At 36.4% G+C, this 21,348-nt stretch overlaps 1 protein-coding gene across 6 annotated transcripts in view; it reads left to right on the plus strand.

Moving 5' to 3' along the window:
• MACROD2 (mono-ADP ribosylhydrolase 2) overlaps positions 1-21,348 on the plus strand; it is a 2,111,745-nt gene that overhangs the window by 79,747 nt on the left and 2,010,650 nt on the right. For all 6 annotated transcript variants that reach the window (XM_050745635.1, XM_050745636.1, XM_050745637.1 and 3 more), the window contains one exon: positions 6,434-6,541. In XM_050745635.1, the coding sequence (XP_050601592.1) occupies positions 6,434-6,541 (108 nt within the window). The remainder of the gene's footprint in view (positions 1-6,433; positions 6,542-21,348) is intronic.

The raw sequence follows: 21,348 nt of genomic DNA on the forward strand, positions 1-21,348 counted from the left end.
ATCTGAATGGATATAGAAAGCTGTAGGTTTGCAGAAAAGGAATTCTTTATGTTTTCAAGCTGGCTAAGATTAAATTGATTTCTATGTAAAGGTTTTTTTTTTTTTTTTTTTTTTTTTTTTTTAAATAACATGAGCCCAATAGCGTGCTGATATAAAACTAGAACTTGGTTTTATTTCTGTTAAAGCAAAGTTTTCTTGGAATATTGGTCTGTTCTTAATAGTTGTGAAAGGTTTTTCTTTCCTTTCTTTTCTTTTTTGAGATGGAGTTTCACTTTTGTTTCCCAGGCTGGAGTGCAATGGCGCGATCTCGGCTCACTGCATCCTCTGCCTCCTGGGTTCAAGTGATTCTCATGCCTCAGCCTCCTGAGTAGCTGGGATTACAGGCATGTGTCACCATGCCCGCCTAATTTTGTATTTTTAGTAGAGATGGAGTTTCTCCATGTTGGTCAGGCTTATCTTGAACTTCCGACCTCAGGTGATCTGCCCGCCTTGGCCACCCAAAGTGCTGGGATTACAGGCACGAGCCATCGTGTCCGGCTGCCTCTTTGCCTTTCAAGTAATCTGCCTAGGAAACAAAAATTCTGTGCCTTATCAAAATAATTTATTGTGCTTTGTGTTTTCTATGTCATCTCCTTTTAAGAGAACTTAAGTATTGTTTCATAGTGATCTATGATCCTGTTTAATCAGCATTCAAATCTTTTGACATTTTTGACAGTTTTCCAAAATCAGATTCTAAATTAATTTATTGTATTCTATTTATTCTAGAATGTTGGCCAGGCTGGTCTTAACCTCAGGTGATCCACCCGCCTCGGCTTCCCAAAGTGCTGGGATTACAGGCGTGAGCCAGCTTGCCCAGCCCTAAATGAATTATTAATCTTGGACTGACCTTGAGATTTCCCATAGGTCCCCTGGAAAATGTCAAAGGATTTGTTCTTTCACCTAGTAAAAATATTGTTTGTTTGATATACTAAATTATGTGGGAAGCATTGTCAAGTAAAAAGTGATGCTTAAGCTTTTCTAGGTTATATTTGTATGGGTAAATAATAAAAACATTCCAGAAATTATGTGAATTTCATAGACATTTGCCAATACCCTCATTGTCCATCATATGTCCTTGTATATACTGTTATCATCATAATGCCAACTATTATTTAAATATTTAAATATTGTGTGCCACAAAAATAACCTAATTCCCTCATCAGTTTTATCATTTTTATAATGAACAGAGTTTAACCATAGACATTTTAAGTCTTTTATTATCCACAGATAGTTTTTCTTTTCCTCTGATTCTTCCTGAAAGCTCCTGTAATCAGCTTATAAGCCAGAATGCTTCATTTTCAACACAACTGATTGTCTTAGAGACCTATGGAAAGGACCATGCCAGGAACTCTGGGGTGTAGCCTTCGAATGGCATTGCTTAGATACTTGTAGACCATACCACTGGAATGAGTATGGATTTCCGCAGCTACTAGAGAAGCTGACTCATAAAACTGCTAACCCGGGATAAAGCAGAAGATTCAATTACATGGGGCAGAATAAACTAATAAATAAGATAATTTTTATGGTTATTGTTTTGGAATATTTCTCATTCTTTAATGTCTTATTTAAGGAGCATTTTTTTTCCTGTTTTCTCATGCTTTCTGTAACTCATGACAATTTAGTAGGTTATGCTTTTGTAAAAAGAGATGAAACATATTTTCTTCCAACCTGATCCCTCCAGAATTCAGAAACACTTATTGAGTATTCTAATTCTCAATGGCATTACGACTATTTGGATAAGTTCAATAAGATTCTGTCTTCCTTGTAACAGGACATACTTGGAAAAATCAGTTTATAACCAAGGCTTTGACTGGGATGTCATATTTGAGAATGATGCATTGAATCAGATACGTCCAGACACTTTTAAGGCACAAAGACTTTATGGAGTCAATGCTTACAACGTCCTCTTGGGAAACTGGCCAGGTACCTGGCTTATTGGATCCTGCCATTTTATACATTTTCTCAATTCTTCTAGTTTCCTCTGATAGCCTACTACAAGTCTCCAAACTAACATTTTTAATTTCTCCCCACCTTCCTCACTTGGCATCACTGAGAACTAAAATTGTCTTTTTCCCAGAAGGGGACAGTTAACACTGTCTTCTTAAGCAAAGTTTAGTCAGGTTTCTCTAAGTCTTTTTTGTGTCTAGGCCCCATTCTTGCAATACTTGCATAGCCTAGTTTCAGCAAGAATCTTGCTAAGTTAGTTAAGAGAAAATGTCTTACCCTTGATATCAGATCACCCTTGATACTTGGTCAAATTGCTCATCCCCCACCAGGCAATATGTGATCACCCTGGCTTGCCTTCAGCAAGAATACTGTTAAGGCCCTATAACCAGAATCCCCCTATGTTTCCTCTTAGTTATTTTCCATCCACTCACCTCCATCCTGCTCCTTGGCTATAAATCCCTGCTTGTTATTGCTGTATTTGGAATTGATCCCAGTTCTATACTGAGGTCTCTTTCCTTTACTGTAATAGTTACTGAATAAAATCTGTTTTTACTGCTTTAATCACTTCCAGTTCCGGTTTTCTTTGACATTATCAAAAGTATACGATATGGAAGAGCAATTACTGTCACGTGTTTACACTGACAGATATTTCAACTTGCAATTGTCAGTGATGCACAAAGCCTGAGTTGGTGCTTTGTGTACGTAGAGAATGTCCATGAGGGAGATATACTTGACAACTTTTTGTCCTATTTATTACTGAAAACCTAGGGTACAGAAAAAGATACATTGAGCTTTGTGTGTGAAGAGGAAGGCAACACATTGCTATGCAAATAAAAGAGGTGGCCTCTAAGTGGTAATTTATATTGTATTTGCAAAGAATAGTTGGTGGTCAAAAAATACTCCCATTAGGTTTTGATTTATTGTTGAAGGAAATACTGCTAATTATTAGTCCTATCAAGCTGTAGCCTTTAAGTATGTACATACCTTTTTCGCATACTATGTGAGGAATTGGGCCGTAAGTATAATCTGACTGTTGAGGAAAGAAGAGTCTCCTGTTAGTTTTTAAAATGAGAGACAATTAAAATATTCCCTCATAATGCTGACATTCAAGTAAAGACTATTTTGAGTAACTTACTTGAGTGACATGTCACAGCAGTATGTTTATTCATTACGTTGAATTGTTTGAACTTTCACTTCAGTCTCAAAATATTCCATTAAAAAAATTTGCAGATGACAGATTAGAGTTTCTTTTTAAAAAACTGAACGGTGGTATAAAAATGGTTTAAACGTCAATGTTTTCCCATACCTTTCTTTTTCTTTTTTTTTTTTGAGACGTAGTCTCCATCTGTCGCCCAGGCTGGAGTGCAGTGGCACGATCTCGGCTCACTGCAACCTCCACCTCCCAGGTTCCAGTGATTCTCCTGCCTCAACCTCCCAAGTAGCTAGGACTACAGGCACGTGCCACCATGCCTGGCTCTTTTTTTTTTTTTTTTTTTAGTAGAGACAGATTTTCACTGTGTTAACCAGGATGGTCTTGATCTCCTGACCTTGTGATCTGCCCGCCTCAGCCTCTGAAAGTGTTGGGATTACAGGCGCGAGCCACCGTGCCTAGCCCTCCCATACCTTTCTTTTATAATTACTTTTGAGAAAGAAACACATGACTTGTCTCATATGTTTAAAAATTCTATCACTACAAATGTGATGTTACTTACATAATGCTTCATGAGAAAATGAAATAATACTTTTTAGAGCTAAAACCAGTTAAAGAATAATTAGGAAATCTATTTACTCTGTCTCCCAAGTTGAAATGGTCTTTCTGCATTCGTTTATAAGTCTGTCAATTTAATGCCTGATAAGAGTTCTGAAACATCTTCAGTGATGAATCTTTATAATTTCTAGGTTCACAATAGTCTAAATATGCATTTTTCTCTGACAAAGCCACCAAATGTTTATTGTCATTTAATAATCATTAATGGAGAATCAAGAGTTTATAATTTAGTTAATCACAATAGAAACTAGTTGGATGTGGAACTGAAGGACTTGTGGCTCAGAGTCTTTGTCATTGGGTCAGGTGTTGACAATTTGATAAGAGCACAAACAAAATATAGTCTCTTTCACTGATAAGGAATAATAAATAGATTGATATTTTATTTAAAATAAAATATTTTGAAAAAAATATCTTACTATTGTGGTCCATGGATGCTGAAATAATATTTGTCACCTTTGTTAAAAAAAAAAAAAAAGGTAGTGTTGGCCAGGCGCGGTGGCTCGCGCCTGTAATCCCAGCACTTTGGGAGGCTGAGGTGGGTGGATCAACTGAAGTCAGGAGTTCAAGACCAGCCTGGCCAACATGGTGAAACCCCATCTCTGCTAAAAAGAGCTGGACGTGGTGGCGGGTGCCTCTAATCCCAGTTACTTGGGAGGCTGAGGCACGAGAATCGCTTGAACCTGGGAGATGGAGGTTGCAGTGAACTGAGACCACGCCATTGCATTCCAGCCTGGGCAACAAGAACGAAACTCCGTCTCAAAAAAAAAAAAAAAAATAGATTGTGTTTGTTGATCACTTACTATGAGGCAAACATTTTAAGTGTCATGAACTCATGTTAACTGTGAAGGAGCCAGTAGTTTACAAACTGATGCATGGAGGAAATAACTTATTCAAACTCACCCAGCTGTTTATTGGCAGAATTAGGATTTTAACAGAGTCAGTCTGGTAGTAAAGTCTGCTCTGACCCACTATCTGGCAGAGATAAATAGTACTGTAGGAGTCCCTGAGAGGTCAACTCAAGTATAAGTATTTTATATTTTGAGGTTTCATAAAGTTTTTCTCTACTTCATTAACATACAAGTTGCCCACATTATTCTCCTTCTCATTATTACTACAACCAGTTGAGTATTTTGATTAGAATACTTCTGGGAGAGAAGTGGTTGCTAAGAAGGGAATGCTTTATAGACAGAGAAAGGATCATTTTTATGGTCACAGGTTATTTTCTAGTCTTGGCCAAATTTTCTTTTTGGTGGGGGGACTATTGTGGTCCAAAGACAATTTAGGTGACTCATAACCTATCACCTCTAATCCCCCAGATGTCTCAAAATTGCATGCTTATGAGAGTATCTCAATGAGTGAATAGCAGTATCTCCTCGCATTAAAAATTTACACATATCATAAATACTTTTAAAAATCAGAGTATCTCAGTGAGTGAATAGCAGTATCTCCTTGCATGAAAGATTTACACATATCATACTTTAATATAAATAAATTCAAAAATACAGATTAGCTTTCCTATAAGTATATTAAAAACCTTTTTATGAATAGCAATTTAAAATATTTTAAAACATTTATTTTGCACAGCTTTGTTTACTAGGTTTAATTTATCTTATTACTATTTGTTAAAAATAAATGGAAATTCAAGTTTATAGTCTTGCTCTAAATCATTTTAAAAAAATCAGATTTCAGAATGTAATGTTTTTGGCTTGTTTTAAATATACCTGCTTGCTGGCTCTTGTGTGTTGGGGTAAAGCTTTCTTTTTAAAATCTAGTAGCGCCCTCTAGAGCAAAAGGTAAAATACAATTTGATAAGAAAGGAGCAGTTTAACAAATTCAAATATTCTCCTTGAAATTTCCTATCCGGAGTAATAGTTTGTTACTTAGAAGTACCAAAGAGCTGGCCAGACATGGTGGCTCATGCCTTTAATACCAGCACTTTGGGAGGCCGAGGTGGGCAGATCACTTGAGGTTGGAAGTTCAAAACCAGCCTGACCAACATTGCGAAACCTTGTCTCTACTAAAAATACAAAAATTAGATGGGCATGGCATGGTGGCTTATGCCTGTAATTCCAGTAACTTGGGTAGTGGGGGAGAGGTGGGCGGGGCTGAGGCAGGAGAATCTATTGAACCCGGGAGACAGGAGTTGCAGTGAGCCGAGATCACACCACTGTAGCACTCTAGCCTGGGTAATAGAGTGAGATTCCCTCTCCAAAAAAAAAAAAAAAAAAAAAGAAGTAGCAAAGAGCTGAACCTAAATTTTTTTTGCTCAAATATATATATATATATTCTTATCAAGGATGCCTTTTAGGTAAGTTCTTCTTACCTAACATTAAAGATTGAAACATCTTTTTCTTACCTCCTTGTGAATGTAATGGTACGTAATTTTATTTTAGAATGGATATTTTAATAAAATTACCCATAAGTATTGAATTTCTTGTTGACCAATATAACATACTAAAATTTTATTGTATGTCCATTTTGTATGTGATAGTGTGTTTGTTGTGAGAATTACAAAATAGAGAATAATCCACACCCCTCGTACTTACGCTCTTATTTCCACTTGTTTTTTGTAGTAGAGCATGACACATATTGGGTCTTGTAGTAGTCTTGAGTAAAAAATCATCTTGATTAAATTAATTAATAATATTATTATTGATATATATCCATTTTCTATTACAGAAGAAAATACTCAGGAAACATCCCAGGTGAAGAAAAGTTTGACTGAAAAAGTTTCTCTCTATAGAGGTGACATCACATTGCTAGAGGTAGATGCTATAGTCAATGCTGGTGAGTAGGTGATTTTTCTGTGATGTGTTTGTTATATAAGTATTATTTCAAAATATTTTTTATAATTAAGAATGTAAGTATTTTAGAAAAAAATGCTTTCTGAAGTATAAATGTCTATTCTATTTCTCTTCTTGATTAAACACATTGGAGATCTGTGTTTTTTTGTATGTTCTGCAATTAATGTGCATCTACAGTGAAAGGTGATAGGTTGAGATTAGGATACTGGACCACTGGAAAAGTGACAGATTGTTGCAGAAAGTTCTTCAGAAAGAACTTTAGCAAGTATATATATTATTGTTACTTTCATAGCTTGAATTAATAGTTGGCCAACATAAATACAAGCTCATCAAGCTTTTTTTCTTCTTTTGAATAGGTTGTCAGGCAATGATTGAACTGTGTAAGACAAAAGTGAAAATATAAAGAAATTATTTCAGTGATTTCAAAACTTAAGTTGTTTGGGTTCCGCTTTTCATTTTCATCATGAAATGCTTAATTTTAACCAGCATATTTTAATTATTTTTAATAATTAATTGTCTAGTTAATTTTCCTATTTCAACATTGGGAAAAATTTAACAGATGTTATATTTTATTATGTGGCTATATATCAAAAAAGATGTAATAGCTGTGATTCTATAAAAATATTGTAAATGAGAGGATATTTAATGGTTTTAATTTATGTTTTGTAAAGTTAGGCTGTTTGAAGGTTGCAAGTGTCAATTAAAAACAAATCTGGACTTAGGTAAGGAGAGGCTTTATCTAAATAGACTATTACAATAAAAGGAGGAGGATGATTCCAATAGCGGGAGGCAGAATATTGTGTTATCGGGGATGTTTTTCCCTGAGGTCATCTGGTTCTGGGGAATGGCCGTTAAGGAGGGGTGGCTCACCTTCCATTGCTTCAGGGTGGACCAAAGTTCAGGGGTTTCAAGGAAGGAGAGGAGCCTGTCTAAAGTTTGGTCGGGTCGTTGGTGGGCATTGACCAACCAGAATGGCAAATGGGGACAAAGAGTTTGGCTAATCATGTGTGAGACAGAGAATGGGAATTTGGAAAGTCCGTTTCTGGCCTTGTCATTTGGCTGCAAGATGGTCATCTGTTAGTTTTATCTAGTAAGCCTGTTCCCAGAACACAAAAGGATAGGGGTAATTTCTTGACTGTGACTCTTTCCAAGAGTACAGAGTTCAGGTGAAGTTCAGTGTTATCTCCAGGTTCCCTGTGGTGATAATAAATTCACACAGGATAGTAGGAAAATGCATTGGCAGGAGAACAGAAGGGTCTAATGGAGAACTGAAACATTGTTCAAGGATATTGTACAGCTCTGGCAATTGAGCAGAAAGTTCAGAATACTGGTCTGCTTGTTGTTCCCTTAGAATTGGGTATCAGTTACAGCGGGGCACGGTGACTCATGCCTGTAATCCCAGCACTTGGGGAGGTCAAAGAGGGTAGATCACTTGAAGTCAGGAATTCAAGACCAGCCTGGCCAACATGGTGAATCCCATCTCTACCAAAAAATACAAAAATTAGCCAGGTATGATGGCGAGCGCCTGTAGTCCCAGCTACTCGGGAAGCTGAGGCAGGAGAATCGCTTGAACCTGGGAGGTGGAGGTTGCAGTGAGCTGAGATCATACCACTGCACTTCAGCTTGGGTGACAGATTGAGACCCTGTCTCAAAAAAAAAAAAAAAAAAAAAAAGGGATTGGATGTCAGTTGCTTTGTACCATAGCTGCTTTGCCGTAATCAAGGCTCAGTTTTCTCCTTTTCTTCTTCTGATGCTTCTGCACTTCCTTTCTCCTTTGCTGCTTCTGCCTGTCTAAAATGTAAAGTCTTCTTGAGAGAGGAGGCTGGGTCATTTAATCGCCACCCAATATGACTCACTCTTTCATCCTCAGGTTACCTCATAGGATACAGGTCTCCCTTATATGTAGTATCTGTGGATTGTTCATTTGTGGCCCTGGGTATCAAGATGCTTTCTCTGTCCCATGGGGCCTCTGGGGGAAGACAGGCCCTTAGAAAGGGTCTCAGGAAGTCCTCTCCAGTAGTTTTAATAAGATATCACTATAGATAGTAATTTAATGTATATGCCCTAAATTCTATAAATATATGAACTTTAATTTTAAAACATTTAAAAGATCATGTGTGTATATATGTATAAAAGATCATGTGTGTGTATATATACATAAAAGATATATATGTATATATATCTTTATATATACATCTATGTGTGTATATATAAAAGATATATATGTGTATATATACATAAAAGATATATGTATATATGTATATATGTATATATATCTTTTATGTATATATACACACACATATGATCTTTTATATATACACACATATGTATCTATATACACATGATCTTTTAAATTTTTAAAAATTAAAGCTCTGCCGGGTACAGTGGCTCACGCCTGTAATCCCAGTATTTTGGGAGGCCAAGGCAGGTGGATCATGAGGTCAAGAAATCAAGACCATCCTGGCAACATGATGAAACCCCATCTCTACCAAAAATTCAAAAATGAGCCTGGCATGGTGGTGTATGCCTGTAAGTCCCAGCTACTCGGGAGGCTGAGGCAGGAGAATTGCTTGAACCTGGGAGGCAGAGGTTGCAGTGAGTCGAGATCATGCCACTGCACTCCAGCCTGGCGACAGAGTGAGACTCCATCTCAAAAAAAAAAAAAAAGTTAAAGCTCATTTATTTATAGAATTTAGGGCATATACATCAATATATATAGACACATAAAAATATATATTTATACACACATATCTTTTAAATGTTAAAAAATGTATGTATATATGTACATATGTATATAAATACAGTCAGCCTTCCTGTATGTTCTTGTAATTTCTAACCATTACTCCTAGTTCTGTCCTGAGGAAGTACAATTGATCATATCTACTTCCTTTTTAAATACTTGAAGATCACTCTCACAGGTTTTCTCCTTCTTGTTGTTAAGATAACATTGATTTTGCCATGTTAGCACACACTTAATAAGAGTAATAATGGTCTTTTCTTGGTTTTGCTATCTTCCCATGGAAGGCACACATTAGTACCATTTTCTCTTTTTGTGTCAACTCCTAAAGCAATGTCATCTCCTTCTTAAACGTATTTAATACTGTGTATTTGTTAAATTGAATTATTTAATATATGGAATTGAATTTGTAGATCTCTGACTAATGGGACATTCAGCCTTGGAAACTTGACACAGTGAACCAATTGGCTCTGTTTTTTGTTTTATCTGATCAATTAATAAAAATATTTTGGGAGTAATTATCGAAATAAAATAAAATGGTGCAAAACAGAAGAACATCATTAACTACGTCATCACTATTTTGTTCTTTTAAATATTATCTTGCTCTTTCCTAAATGTATAACTTTTCATAGCTGCTGCATAATATATAAGGGTATGATGAATTTATATGAAGACAGGCAGCAACTTTTGCTTACTCCCAAAATGATTTGGTAATTTTAACTCACCTCTCTGGCTGTGATGATTGTAATTTGGCCGTGTTTTGCATCTCACAAGAATAGTCTCATCAGGAAGATCCCAGGTAGATGAAAAAGGGATGCCAAGTGAATATACACTGTAATGGCTCTATTTACAGCTTTCTACTGTGCAGTTTGTTTGCCTAGTGTGGAAGGAGTGGAACAGCTGTTAACTTTTCAAGTGAACAAGGCAACATGGCAGGAAACTATAGAACTGCCTCTACTGGAAGGGGAGTGAAAAACAGTACCACTAGTCACTATGCCAAAGCAACCCCGTCACCTCCTGTTAGACTTCTGAAGTGCTCTTTTCATGACCATATTAGTACATTGGAACACCTGGTCTTAGTTGCTATGAATGAAATGATTTCATATTTTAAACTTCTTTCTAATAATGTGTGTTTTGAACTGCCTTAACCTCTTTAAATGTGACCCAGGATGGACTTCTTGTGTATTATATTCTTCTCTCTAGGAAATTATGCATGTTTAGTATGTTTTAATAAAACAGATTTTGCAAGCATTATAGTACACAGGGCAGTAGCACAAGTTTAGAGTTAGGCAGACCTGGGTTCAAAATTCAGGTTATCATAACCAAGGCCATTTTTTATTTAAACTTTTTATTTTGAAATAACGATAGAAAAGACAAAAATAGCAGAGTCCTATGAACCCTGTGTAAACTTCTCTCAGTGATGGCTTTGTATATAGCTATAGTACAACATCAAAAGCAGATTTAAAAAAATAATTTATTTTAGATTCAGGGAGTACTTGTACACTCGTTACATGGTATATTCACATGCTGAAGTTTGGAGTATGATTGATCTTGTCACCCAGGTAATGAGCGTAGTACTTTTTCAACCCTTGCCCCTTCTTTTCCTTCCACCTTAGTAGTCCCCAGTGTGTGTTGTTGCCATTTTTATGTATGTGTTTACCCAATGTCAAAACCAAAAATTGATACTGTTACATTACTGTTATCTAGACTACAGACTTTATTCAGTTTTAACCATTTTTAAACTTGCATTCATGTGAATGTGTGTATATGTGTGTGTAGTTCTTTGTAGTTTTATTTAATGCATAGAGTCATGCGACCACCACCACAATCTAGATACAGAACTATTCCATTATCATAAAAGAACTCCCTCATGCTGTCCGGGTGTGGTGGCTCACGCCTGTAATCCCAGTACTTTGGGAGGTCGAGGTGGGTGGATCATGAGGTCAGGAGTTCAAGACCAGCCTGGCCAAGATGATGAAACCCCGACTCTTTTAAAAATACAAAAATTAGCTGGGTGCAGTGGCAGGTGCCTGTAATCCCAGCTAATCTGGAGGCTGAGGCAGGAGAATTGCTTGAACCCAGGAGGTGGAGGTTGCAATGAGCTGAGATTGCACCATTGCACTCTAGCCTGGGCAACAGAGCAAGACTCCATCTCAAAAAAAAAAATAAAGAACCCCCTCTTGCTGCCACCTTTGTGTTTATATCCACCCATCTGCCTCCCTCCCTGTTTTCCATCTCTACCGTTTTATCGTTTTTAGGATGGAATATAATTCTAAAAAGACGTAATCAATAATGCTGCAGTGAACATGCCACTACTGATACCCTTTGTCATACTGATTTCAGTTGCTTTGGATACCTAGAAGTAGAATCAATGGATCATATGGCAGTTTTATTTTTGGCTTGTTGAGGAACCTCCATGGTGTTTTCCTCTGTTAACGTACGTTCCCAACAGTGTGCAGGAGTTCTCTTTTCTCTGCATCCTCACCAACACTTGTTCTGTTTCAGCATGACAAAAGCCATTCCAACAGGTGTGAAATGATATCTCATTGTGGTCTCCATTTGTGCCTCCCTAATGATTAGTGGTGCTGAGCATTTTTTTCATGTACTTGTTGGTCATTTGCATGTCTTCTGAGAAATGTCTGTTCAGGTCCTTTGCATGATTTTTAATGGGGTTGTTTTCTTACTGTTGAGTTCTTTAAGTTCTTTATATATTTTGGCTATTAACTCTTTTTCAGAAGTATTCTTTGCAAATATTTTCTCCCATTTTGTGGTTGTTTCTTCACTTTGTTAATTGTTTCCTTTGCTGTGCAGAAGCTTTTTAGTTTGAGGCTGTCCCATTTGTCTGTTTTGCTTTCATTGCCACAGAAATTGCACTTACAGTAGAGAGGATGGTTACCAGAGGCTGGAGGGGGATTGGAGGAAGGGAGTGGGGAGTTTCTCAAAAGTTACAAAGTTTTAGATACACAGGAGGAATAGGTTTTGAGATTTATCTCATAGCAGGGTATCTGTAATAAATAATAATGTATTATATATTTCAAAATAACTAAGGAAGTAAATTTCAAATATCTCACCATAAAAAATGATAGATAAGTGAGGTGATGGATGTGTTAATTAGTTTGGCTTAATCATCCACATTGTGTATACATATATCAAAACATCACATTGTACCCCATAAACATATACAATGATTGGTCAATCAAAATAATAATAATAATAATAATAATAAAGTCATATAAATGGAATTATACAGCATGTAATCTTTTAAGGTTGCCTTTTTTCACTAAACATAATGCCCTGAGGGCCATTCAGATTGTATTAATGAATTAATGAATTTATATATTTATCAATTCAATAATTGTGCATTCCTTTTTATTGTTGAGGAGTAGTACATTGCATAGATGTACCAGAGTTTATTCAACCATTCACCCATTGAGGGACATTTGGAATCTTTTCAGTATTTTGCTGTTACCAATAAAGTTTTTATGAACATTTATGTACATGTTTTTATATGACCATACATTTTTGTTTCTCTGGGATAGACATCCAAGAATGTGATTACTAGGTTACATGTAAGTGCATGTTTAGTTTTATAAGAAACTGCTAAACTGTTTTTCGTAGTAGCTGTACAATTTTACATTCTTACCAGCAATGTGTGAGAGGTTCAGTTTTTCTACATCCTTGCCAGCATTTGGTGGTGTAATTATTTCTTATTTTAGCTGTTGTAATAGGTATGTATTAATAGCTAATCATGTTTTTAATATTTATTTTTATTTTTAAATTTTTTTCTCTGCTCTTTGAATCAGCATCATCATGGTTTTAATTGTGTTTCCCTAAAGGTTAATGATGTCAAACACCTGTCCATATGCTTATTTGCCACCTGTATATCAGTTCATATCTTGTGCCGTTTTGTAATGGGTCTCAGTGATATTTGTGAAGTTTGGGCATTTTTATTTTTTAAGGCCCCACCCTAAATCATATTGATATATACTGAAATATACTACAGTCCACATCCAACACAGTCCATACTTAAGGGTTGGATGATAGTTAGTTAATATAGTGGCATGTTTTATAGATATTTAGGTAAACATTAATTTTGATTTTGTACTTTTCATATTTTGGAAACCTAAATTATCTTTTTCTAGACTCTTGAAAAGCTTGTTGGTGTTATGCTCATAGTACTAATTATAAATTACCCTGCTGACATCAGCTTGATTGGGCAAATTATTCAACCCTTTAATCCTCACTTTTTGAATCTATAAATAGGGATAATACTAGTAATTAAGATCAGACAGATGTTGTAAGTAATGTGTGAAAAATACATAGCACAGTTCTCGCACAAAATATGTACTTGGTATATTTTAGCTATGGTATTTATTTTTGTATGGCTACTGAATGGATTTTATAATACTGCTGTCTTTTCTGAGAGAACTCAGGTTAGTAGAGGAAATGTAGGATATCTTCTGTGTTTATTAGCATTCAGATTTTCCACTATGCAGAGCCAGTTTTCCCCTGAAAAGCACTGGTGCTCAAGCTAGAGCAGCTGCTTTCTTCGTGAGCAGTTTTCAAAATTCCACGTATTTTTATATGGATTTGTCTAGTTACTAATGTATAATTGACACTTATCTGTATGTCCTTTACGTTTGACTCTCTTTTACCTTATTTTTTAAAGACAGGAGTCTCACTCTGTCACTCAGGCTGGAATGCAGTGGCATAATCATAGCTCAATGCAGGCTTGAGCTTCTGAGCTCAGCGATCTTCCTGCCTCAGCCTCCCAAGTGCTAGGACTACAAGCACGTGCCACCATGCCTGGCTAATTAATTTTTCTTTTTCTTTTTTTTTTTTTGTAGAGACAGAGTCCTGCTGTGTTTCCTAGGGTGGTCTTGAACTCCTAGCTTCAAGCGATTCTCCTATCTAGACCTCCCAAAGTACTGGGATTATAGGTGTGAGCCACCTCGCCTGGCCTTTGTTTTGATTCTGTTTTTAATAAAGTACAACTGTCTGTACAAAAAAGAGGTGTTTTCAGAACTAGATTGTCTGTATGTGACATTCAGATTCTGCCTCACAAAACAGTATTTTTGTAGAAAAAAATTCAGTATTTACTACGAGTAAGAGTCACGCTTTTAAATCAGTTACCTCATGGGGATGCTTGAAAACATTTTGGTACATATTCTTAGCTCTTTAGGGTTAAACAAACAGATTTTCAAATGCTGCCTACATAGAGGAGTAAGAAACATTCATTTGACAAAAAACCCCAAAAACAAACCCCCCAAAACCTCCAGGAAAATGTATTGAGTGCTTATTATGAGTTAAGAACTAGGTTGAACAGTGGAGGTAAAGACAAGTAAGTAAACAATTGCTATAAAGCATGATAAATATTAGAGCCACGTCCAAGGTGCCATGGGCAAATACAGAAAAGCAAACAACTCAAGAAAGCAGGTGAGTGTATTTTGCATTTAGGAAACCACATGTGGCTGAGTGTGCTTGGAGCAAATACAGGCAGAGGCCAGATCATGAAGTGCTTTGTATGTCACTTTCAGGGCTGAGTTTTTATTATTATTATTATTTTTTATCTTTTAGAAGATGGGGAGTTTTTGAAGAAATTTTTAGGGAGGGTATGTGTTAGAGAGATCCCTTTGACTGCAGTGTGAAGGATAAATTGGGGAAGGATTACGTTTGAGGGGGAGACTGGAAGCAGAAATGAAACTCTTTAACTTTGTAATAAGTACATCGCTGAAGTAAGTCTGATTTTTCCCCTCCTAGCTCATAATTGTAGCTGTTGCTTCTTCTGACTCTGCCCTCTTTTTTTTTTTTTTTTTTTTTTGAGACGGAGTCTTGCTCTGTAGCCCGGGCTGGAGTGCAGTGGCCGGATCTCAGCTCACTGCAAGCTCCGCCTCCCGGGTTCACGCCATTCTCCTGCCTCAGCCTCCGGAATAGCTGGGACTACAGGCGCCCGCCACCTCGCCCGGCTAGTTTTTTGTATTTTTAGTAGAGACGGGGTTTCACGGTGTTAGCCAGGATGGTCTCGATCTCCTGACCTCGTGATCCGCCCGTCTCGGCCTCCCAAAGTGCTGGGATTACAGGCTTGAGCCACCGCGCCCGGCCCTGACTCTGCCCTCTTTAATGGTGGGATGATTCTTGGATGATTATGGTTTGAATGCAGTTTGATTTGGAGTAACCTCAAAGAGCTTAAGTCTAGTGTGACTGGATTAGAGCAGACAAATAGAATCAAAGTGTATTTGTTCTTTCAACAACTTTCTTGAATTCTCAATTTGTACAGATGACATATCAAGACACTGCTAATCTGGCTTCTGCTAAACTGTTTTCACTAAAACTGTTCCCACCAATGTCACTATAACCTCTTTTTCTTGAAGTAATGGGCCCTTTTTTGGTCCCTTATTTTCCTGAATCTCTCTATAGTATACAATACTGTTGACTACTTCATCCTTGAATGTTAATTTTCCTTTAGCTTCAATGACACATTTGGTAGTCTCCTCTCCTTAGCTATACAGCCATAACCTTCATTTAAATCACATTATTTCTTACCTAGACTATTGCAATAGACTCCTGAATGCTTTACTTGCAACCTCACCTACTCTCCAGATGCAGACAAAATGATCTTTCTTACATTACTTCTCTGTACAGCCACCTTTAGTTGCTCCCCATGGCCCGTAAGATTAAGGGCAAACTCAGCATGTCGAACAAGACTTGCCTCAATATCCCTGCCATGCCAGTCTCCAGTCCACCAATCTCTTGCCACTGACCTGCAATTTTTTTTCTGTCCCCCACCGTTTTTCTCCTTTCTCCCTCCCACCCACTTTCTCTTTCCCCCTTTTCCTCTTGGGCTTTGCACAAGCTGCTGCCTCTATCTAAAATATTACTTCTCTAAAGAATTTCTCTTCCTAGCAGTTCCAGCCTCAGTCTTTCAGCATGCCAGATGATGTTTCATCTCCTACTGGAAGCCTGGATTCCCCTCATTCAGCCTTCCAATCGAGTGTCAGGACTATGGGTTCCATAGCTTCATACACTTCTGCTAGCATAGCACATAATCTAATATCAGTTCACTTATGAAGGCCACTGAAATGATTTGGATACATTTGCTTATAAGGGATTTATCAAATTTTTACCAAAATGAAATTACAAAATTAAAAAAAAAATTGTGGGAAACTTGAAGATCCCCAAGATCTTCAGATACTAGTGCGAGAAACGCAGCTGTAGAGGATAGGAAATGTGGGACTCAAGTGAGAGACTGGGAGTAAACACATAGATTAAGTTGGCATATTAATTTTATTAATATGAGTGGTAAGAGGTGTTGAGAGCTAAATGTGCTAAACTGTTAGGATAACCTAAGAGGCAAATTTAACAGATGAAGAAACATCGCCATGGAGAGGTTAAGTGATTCACCTCTGGTTATACAGCCAGTAAGTAGATCCAGAGCTTGTGTTCCTAGCATCTTTCCTATTGAATTCTTTCACACAGAAACTATGATACTATCCTAAGCCATCTATCTGTATTAAATATAGATAATTCCTTAGTTGACCTTTTGGCCCTTGGAACACTATCAACCAATATGTGATATCAGGAGTTTTTATTAAAACTATGTGGTAATTATCATCTCTATTAAATAATACCTCATCTTTTAGTCCTTCTCTAGGAATTTAACAACCACATCTTGTTTGAATTGACTATAGGTCAGTTAGTGAAGTGCTATCTGGCAGTCTGAGCAGGTCTGGAAACGTGGCCTACTGAAGTGTAGTTGACCTCCCTTTGACAGTTCATTGTAACTTTGGAAGGATTATATCCAAATATTTTAAATGCAAAAGAAAAATGTTACCTTGCTCACTGTGCAGGAATAGTAAACAATAAGATCACTCCTCTTCAAATTTTTTCAAAGTGTTTAATTTACTAGTATGTAGGAGAGAACGTATTTACAATCAGGTCTAGATAGGTACAAATAAAAGGATGAATTAAAGTTAAAAATGTCTGTGGGTCCTAGTAAATTATATTGGCATACTTTTGGACTGAGAGTGGATTATTTTTTTCTCCATGTACAGATGGATTCTGTCTAATAGAAGGGATAGACCTAGAAGCAAATAGGTACAGTTCATTGTGTATAAAGTATGTATCAAGTACTCTTTGTGGATGCAAAGAGAGTTAGTAAATTATTTGTTTTAATCTCATTCCTGTGATGAATAAATTGTAATTTTGAGTGAGAATTAATTTTCAGGCCCTATATATAAGTTAGTTTACTTTTTTTTTGTTTGTTTGCTTGAGGCAGAGTCTTGCTCTGTCACCCAGGCTGGAGTGCAGTGGCACAATCTCTGCTCACCACAACATTCTCCTCCCCAGTTCAAGTGATTCTCATGCCTCTGCTTCCTGAGTAGCTGGGCTTACAGGCGGGTGGTACCACACCTGGCTAACTTTTTTGTATTTTTAGTAGAGATGGTGTTTTGCCATGTTGGCCACACTGGTCTCAAACTCCTGACCTCAAGTGATCCGCCCGTCTTGGCCTCCAAAAAGGATTGCAGGTGTGAGCCACTGCAGCTGGCTACTTTTAAAAACACTCTTTGCATGTATGCCATATGGTCAGGGATTTTATTAGTTCCTTACCTTGTTGTTTGAGCCATAGAGCTAAGAACATACTTGGTCCCTTATCTTAACATTGCATGTCCTAAATTGTGTTTTGAGAGAGGATAACAGATGCATCTACTAATCTTTGGCCTCTTGTCTTTCTCCTTCCTTGACATTTACACACAAACTTTGCCCATGGGAAGTTTAGTGCCTTTCCCAGATTTCTGAGGATTTGTTTTGAGGACACTTACATTTTCATGATCACTTCTTTCTCTGTAATATGATTCTAGTAAATTTCTGATGGCCACAGTTGCCTCCTTATTTCTTGCCATTATTGTCTTCTCTGTCTTCACTGCAGGCTTCATCCCACACTTAGAACAGCCCAATATTTCCTTTATTTCCCAAAGCACTACTAATATTATGGGTAATAGGTATTTACTGTAATTTAAGGGTTCATCAAACAGGCCCGCCATCTTAATGCAGCTGCATGTAGGATTATCTGTTTACAGTGACTAGGTCCTTGTATAATCTTATACCAAACCCATTGGTCAAAGAGCTTTAGTCTTTGCTAGAGCTTGGGGGTAAATACATCCGTCTGATTTATGGTTCAGTATGTCATTAGAGACAATTTTACTTGTTCTGTGCCACAATCACAGAAAAATATTTTGGAGAGTATAGATTGCAGGCTGTGTTATGAAAAAGTGATGATAACTTTCTGACTGTAATCGGTTGGTTGTAGCCAAAAATTAATTCAGTTTGTCAGAAAAGTAATTTTTAAAAATGGAAAGTGAAGAAAGTTGATTTGTTTATTTTAGCTCTTCCTACCCCATACTACAAGGAGAGACATATTTTACATTGTGATTAATTATAGAGGACTTGGAGTCAGATCAATCATTATTTTAAGTATGCCTATTCAACTTCCTGGCCAAGTAACTCTGACAACTTATTTAACCTTTCTGAATCTCAGTTTTCTCATCAGCAAAATGGAGATAATATAGGTTGAATATTTCTTATCCAAAATGCTAGAAGTGTTTCAGATTTTTGTTTGGATTTTGGAATATTTGCATATACATAATGAGAAATCTTGGGGATGGGACCCAAGTCTAAACATGAAATTAATTTGTGTTCATATACACCTTATACACGTAGCCTGAAGGTATTTTTTATACAATATTTTAGAATAGTTTTGTACAGTAAACAAAGTCTGTGTATGTTAAACTGTCAGAAAGCAAAGATGTCAGGTGTTGAATTTTCCACTCGTGGTGTCATATTGGCACTTAAAAGCTTTTGGATATTAGAGCATTGCAGATATTGGATTTTTGGACTAGGGATGTTCAACCTGTGGTAGGGCCTATTTCACAGGGCTGTTGTGAAAATCTAAAGAAATGATGGCCATCTAAAGAGATACAAAGTACTTCACACAGTGCCTTATGTATGGACACATCAGTAAATGGTAGCAGAATTATACTGCTTAGTTTTAATATTGGAAAAAATTTTTTTATGAATGTTACAAGGTAATTATGGGTGTTTTTCAAGTCCTGTGCAAAGATATATGTAAGGCCAACTAACAGGGTTTATTCTGTGTCCTTCAACTTTAGCTGTGACAGTATTTACTTGAATTACATTTAGGAAAAGTTGTTCAATTCTGAAGTTTTATAATAAAAGTCAAGTTTCTATGACATTCTTGTAATTTGTATGAACCATTGACCAAGGAAAAGAATGGTTTTAGTGTACATTAACAATGTGTTTTTACTATATTACTTGTGAATGTCATACTTGTGTCAAAAATTGAGATGATGTCATAAAATTATATAGATAACCATTTAATAGCTGAGCATAATTTGATTAAGAATAATTGATGTAGAATATATGAATTTTTAGATAGGTAAATAACATTAGGACTGCACAGGAGGAAAGAAATTGTACTTATTAGAAATGTTTTACTCACCTCTACTTGCTTAAAATAAATGTTATTTTTATGTATTTGTTCTGTAAAACTGAAATGAAATAAGGCATATTTGAAGTTAGAATTTAAGTTATTGGGGAAATAAGGTTAATTTACTCTCTGAAATATTTTAGGACAGAATTTACAGCAACTACTTGATTCAATTTGAAATTTCATCTCTACTAGCAAAGCATCAAAGTTTTTTGACTTTTCACAAAGTTTTTGTATTATATATTTTTTCTCTTAACTTTTTGTTGAGCAGTCATAGATCCAAACACACACACAGAAATATATAGCTTAATAAATTTTGACAAACTGTCACACCTGTGTAACAGCATCCAGATAAAAAAGCAGAATGTGGCCAGGTGCTCATGCCTGTAATCTCAACACTCCGAGGCAGGCGGATCACAAGGTCAGGAGTTCAAGACCAGCCTGACCAACATGGTGAAACCCCATCTTTACTAAAAATACAAAAATTAGCCAGGCATGGTGGCGCGTGCCTGTAATCCCAGCTACTCAGAAGGCTGAGGCAGGAGAATCACTTGAACCCAGGAGGCGCAGGTTGCGGTGAGTCAAGATCATGCCAGTGCACTCCAGCCTGGGTGACAGAGTGACACTCCATCTCAAAAAAAAAAAAAACAGCAGAATGTTACCAGTACCCCAGAAACCCTCTTGGCATCCCTGGTAATGAATATAGTGAAGTGTATTTACTATCTTGACTTCTAGTAATGTGGATTACTTTTGCCTGTTTTTGTATTTTAGGTAAATTGACCTATATATATTCTTTAGTGTTTGGCTGTTTTTGTTCACCATTATGCTTGCAACATTGATACATACCGTTGGTTATAGATGTAGATCATTTGTTATCATTGTTATGTAATATTTCATTGTATAAATATGTCACAACTTATATATCCTATCTACTGTTGATGAGCTTTTAAGTAGTTTCTAGTCTGGGTGTTTTACTACTGCAGTGAACATGGTAACACATTTTTGTGTGCTATTTTTGTAAATACATATCTATATATTTGTGTTGGGTCTGTATCTGGGATATTAACTATAAAATCATAGGATATATGCATATTTAACCTTAGTAGACACTGTTGTGTGGTTTAGTAGACACTGTTGTATGGTTTTCACTTTATACTTCCAGTAGCAGTGTATGAGACTTCTTATTACTCTATATCCTTGTCAACACTTATTTTCTGTGTTTTTAAAAATAGTGCATAAATTAGGTCAACTGGTAATATTTTCATTAATTTGTAAGATATACCATGATAAATCAAATTTGATAGCAGTTTGCAGCTAACAATCCACGTTAAGCCAGCCTTTGTAAGTGAAGAAATAAAAAATGTAAATGTTATTGTCATATGGCCAAGGATAAGAAGATGGGGTTGTTTTATGTAGTTCCTATTGAGTTCATGAAAATATAAATGTATTGATTTTTCTCCCACAGATGGCAACACTTAGGAAAAAATAAACCATTGTATTATAAAAGTACTACTACTGTTATTATTACTATTACTATTAACCATCATAT

The sequence above is a fragment of the Macaca thibetana genome, chromosome 10 (genome assembly GCF_024542745.1).
Source record: "Macaca thibetana thibetana isolate TM-01 chromosome 10, ASM2454274v1, whole genome shotgun sequence".
In the NCBI taxonomy this organism is placed as follows: domain Eukaryota; kingdom Metazoa; phylum Chordata; class Mammalia; order Primates; family Cercopithecidae; genus Macaca; species Macaca thibetana.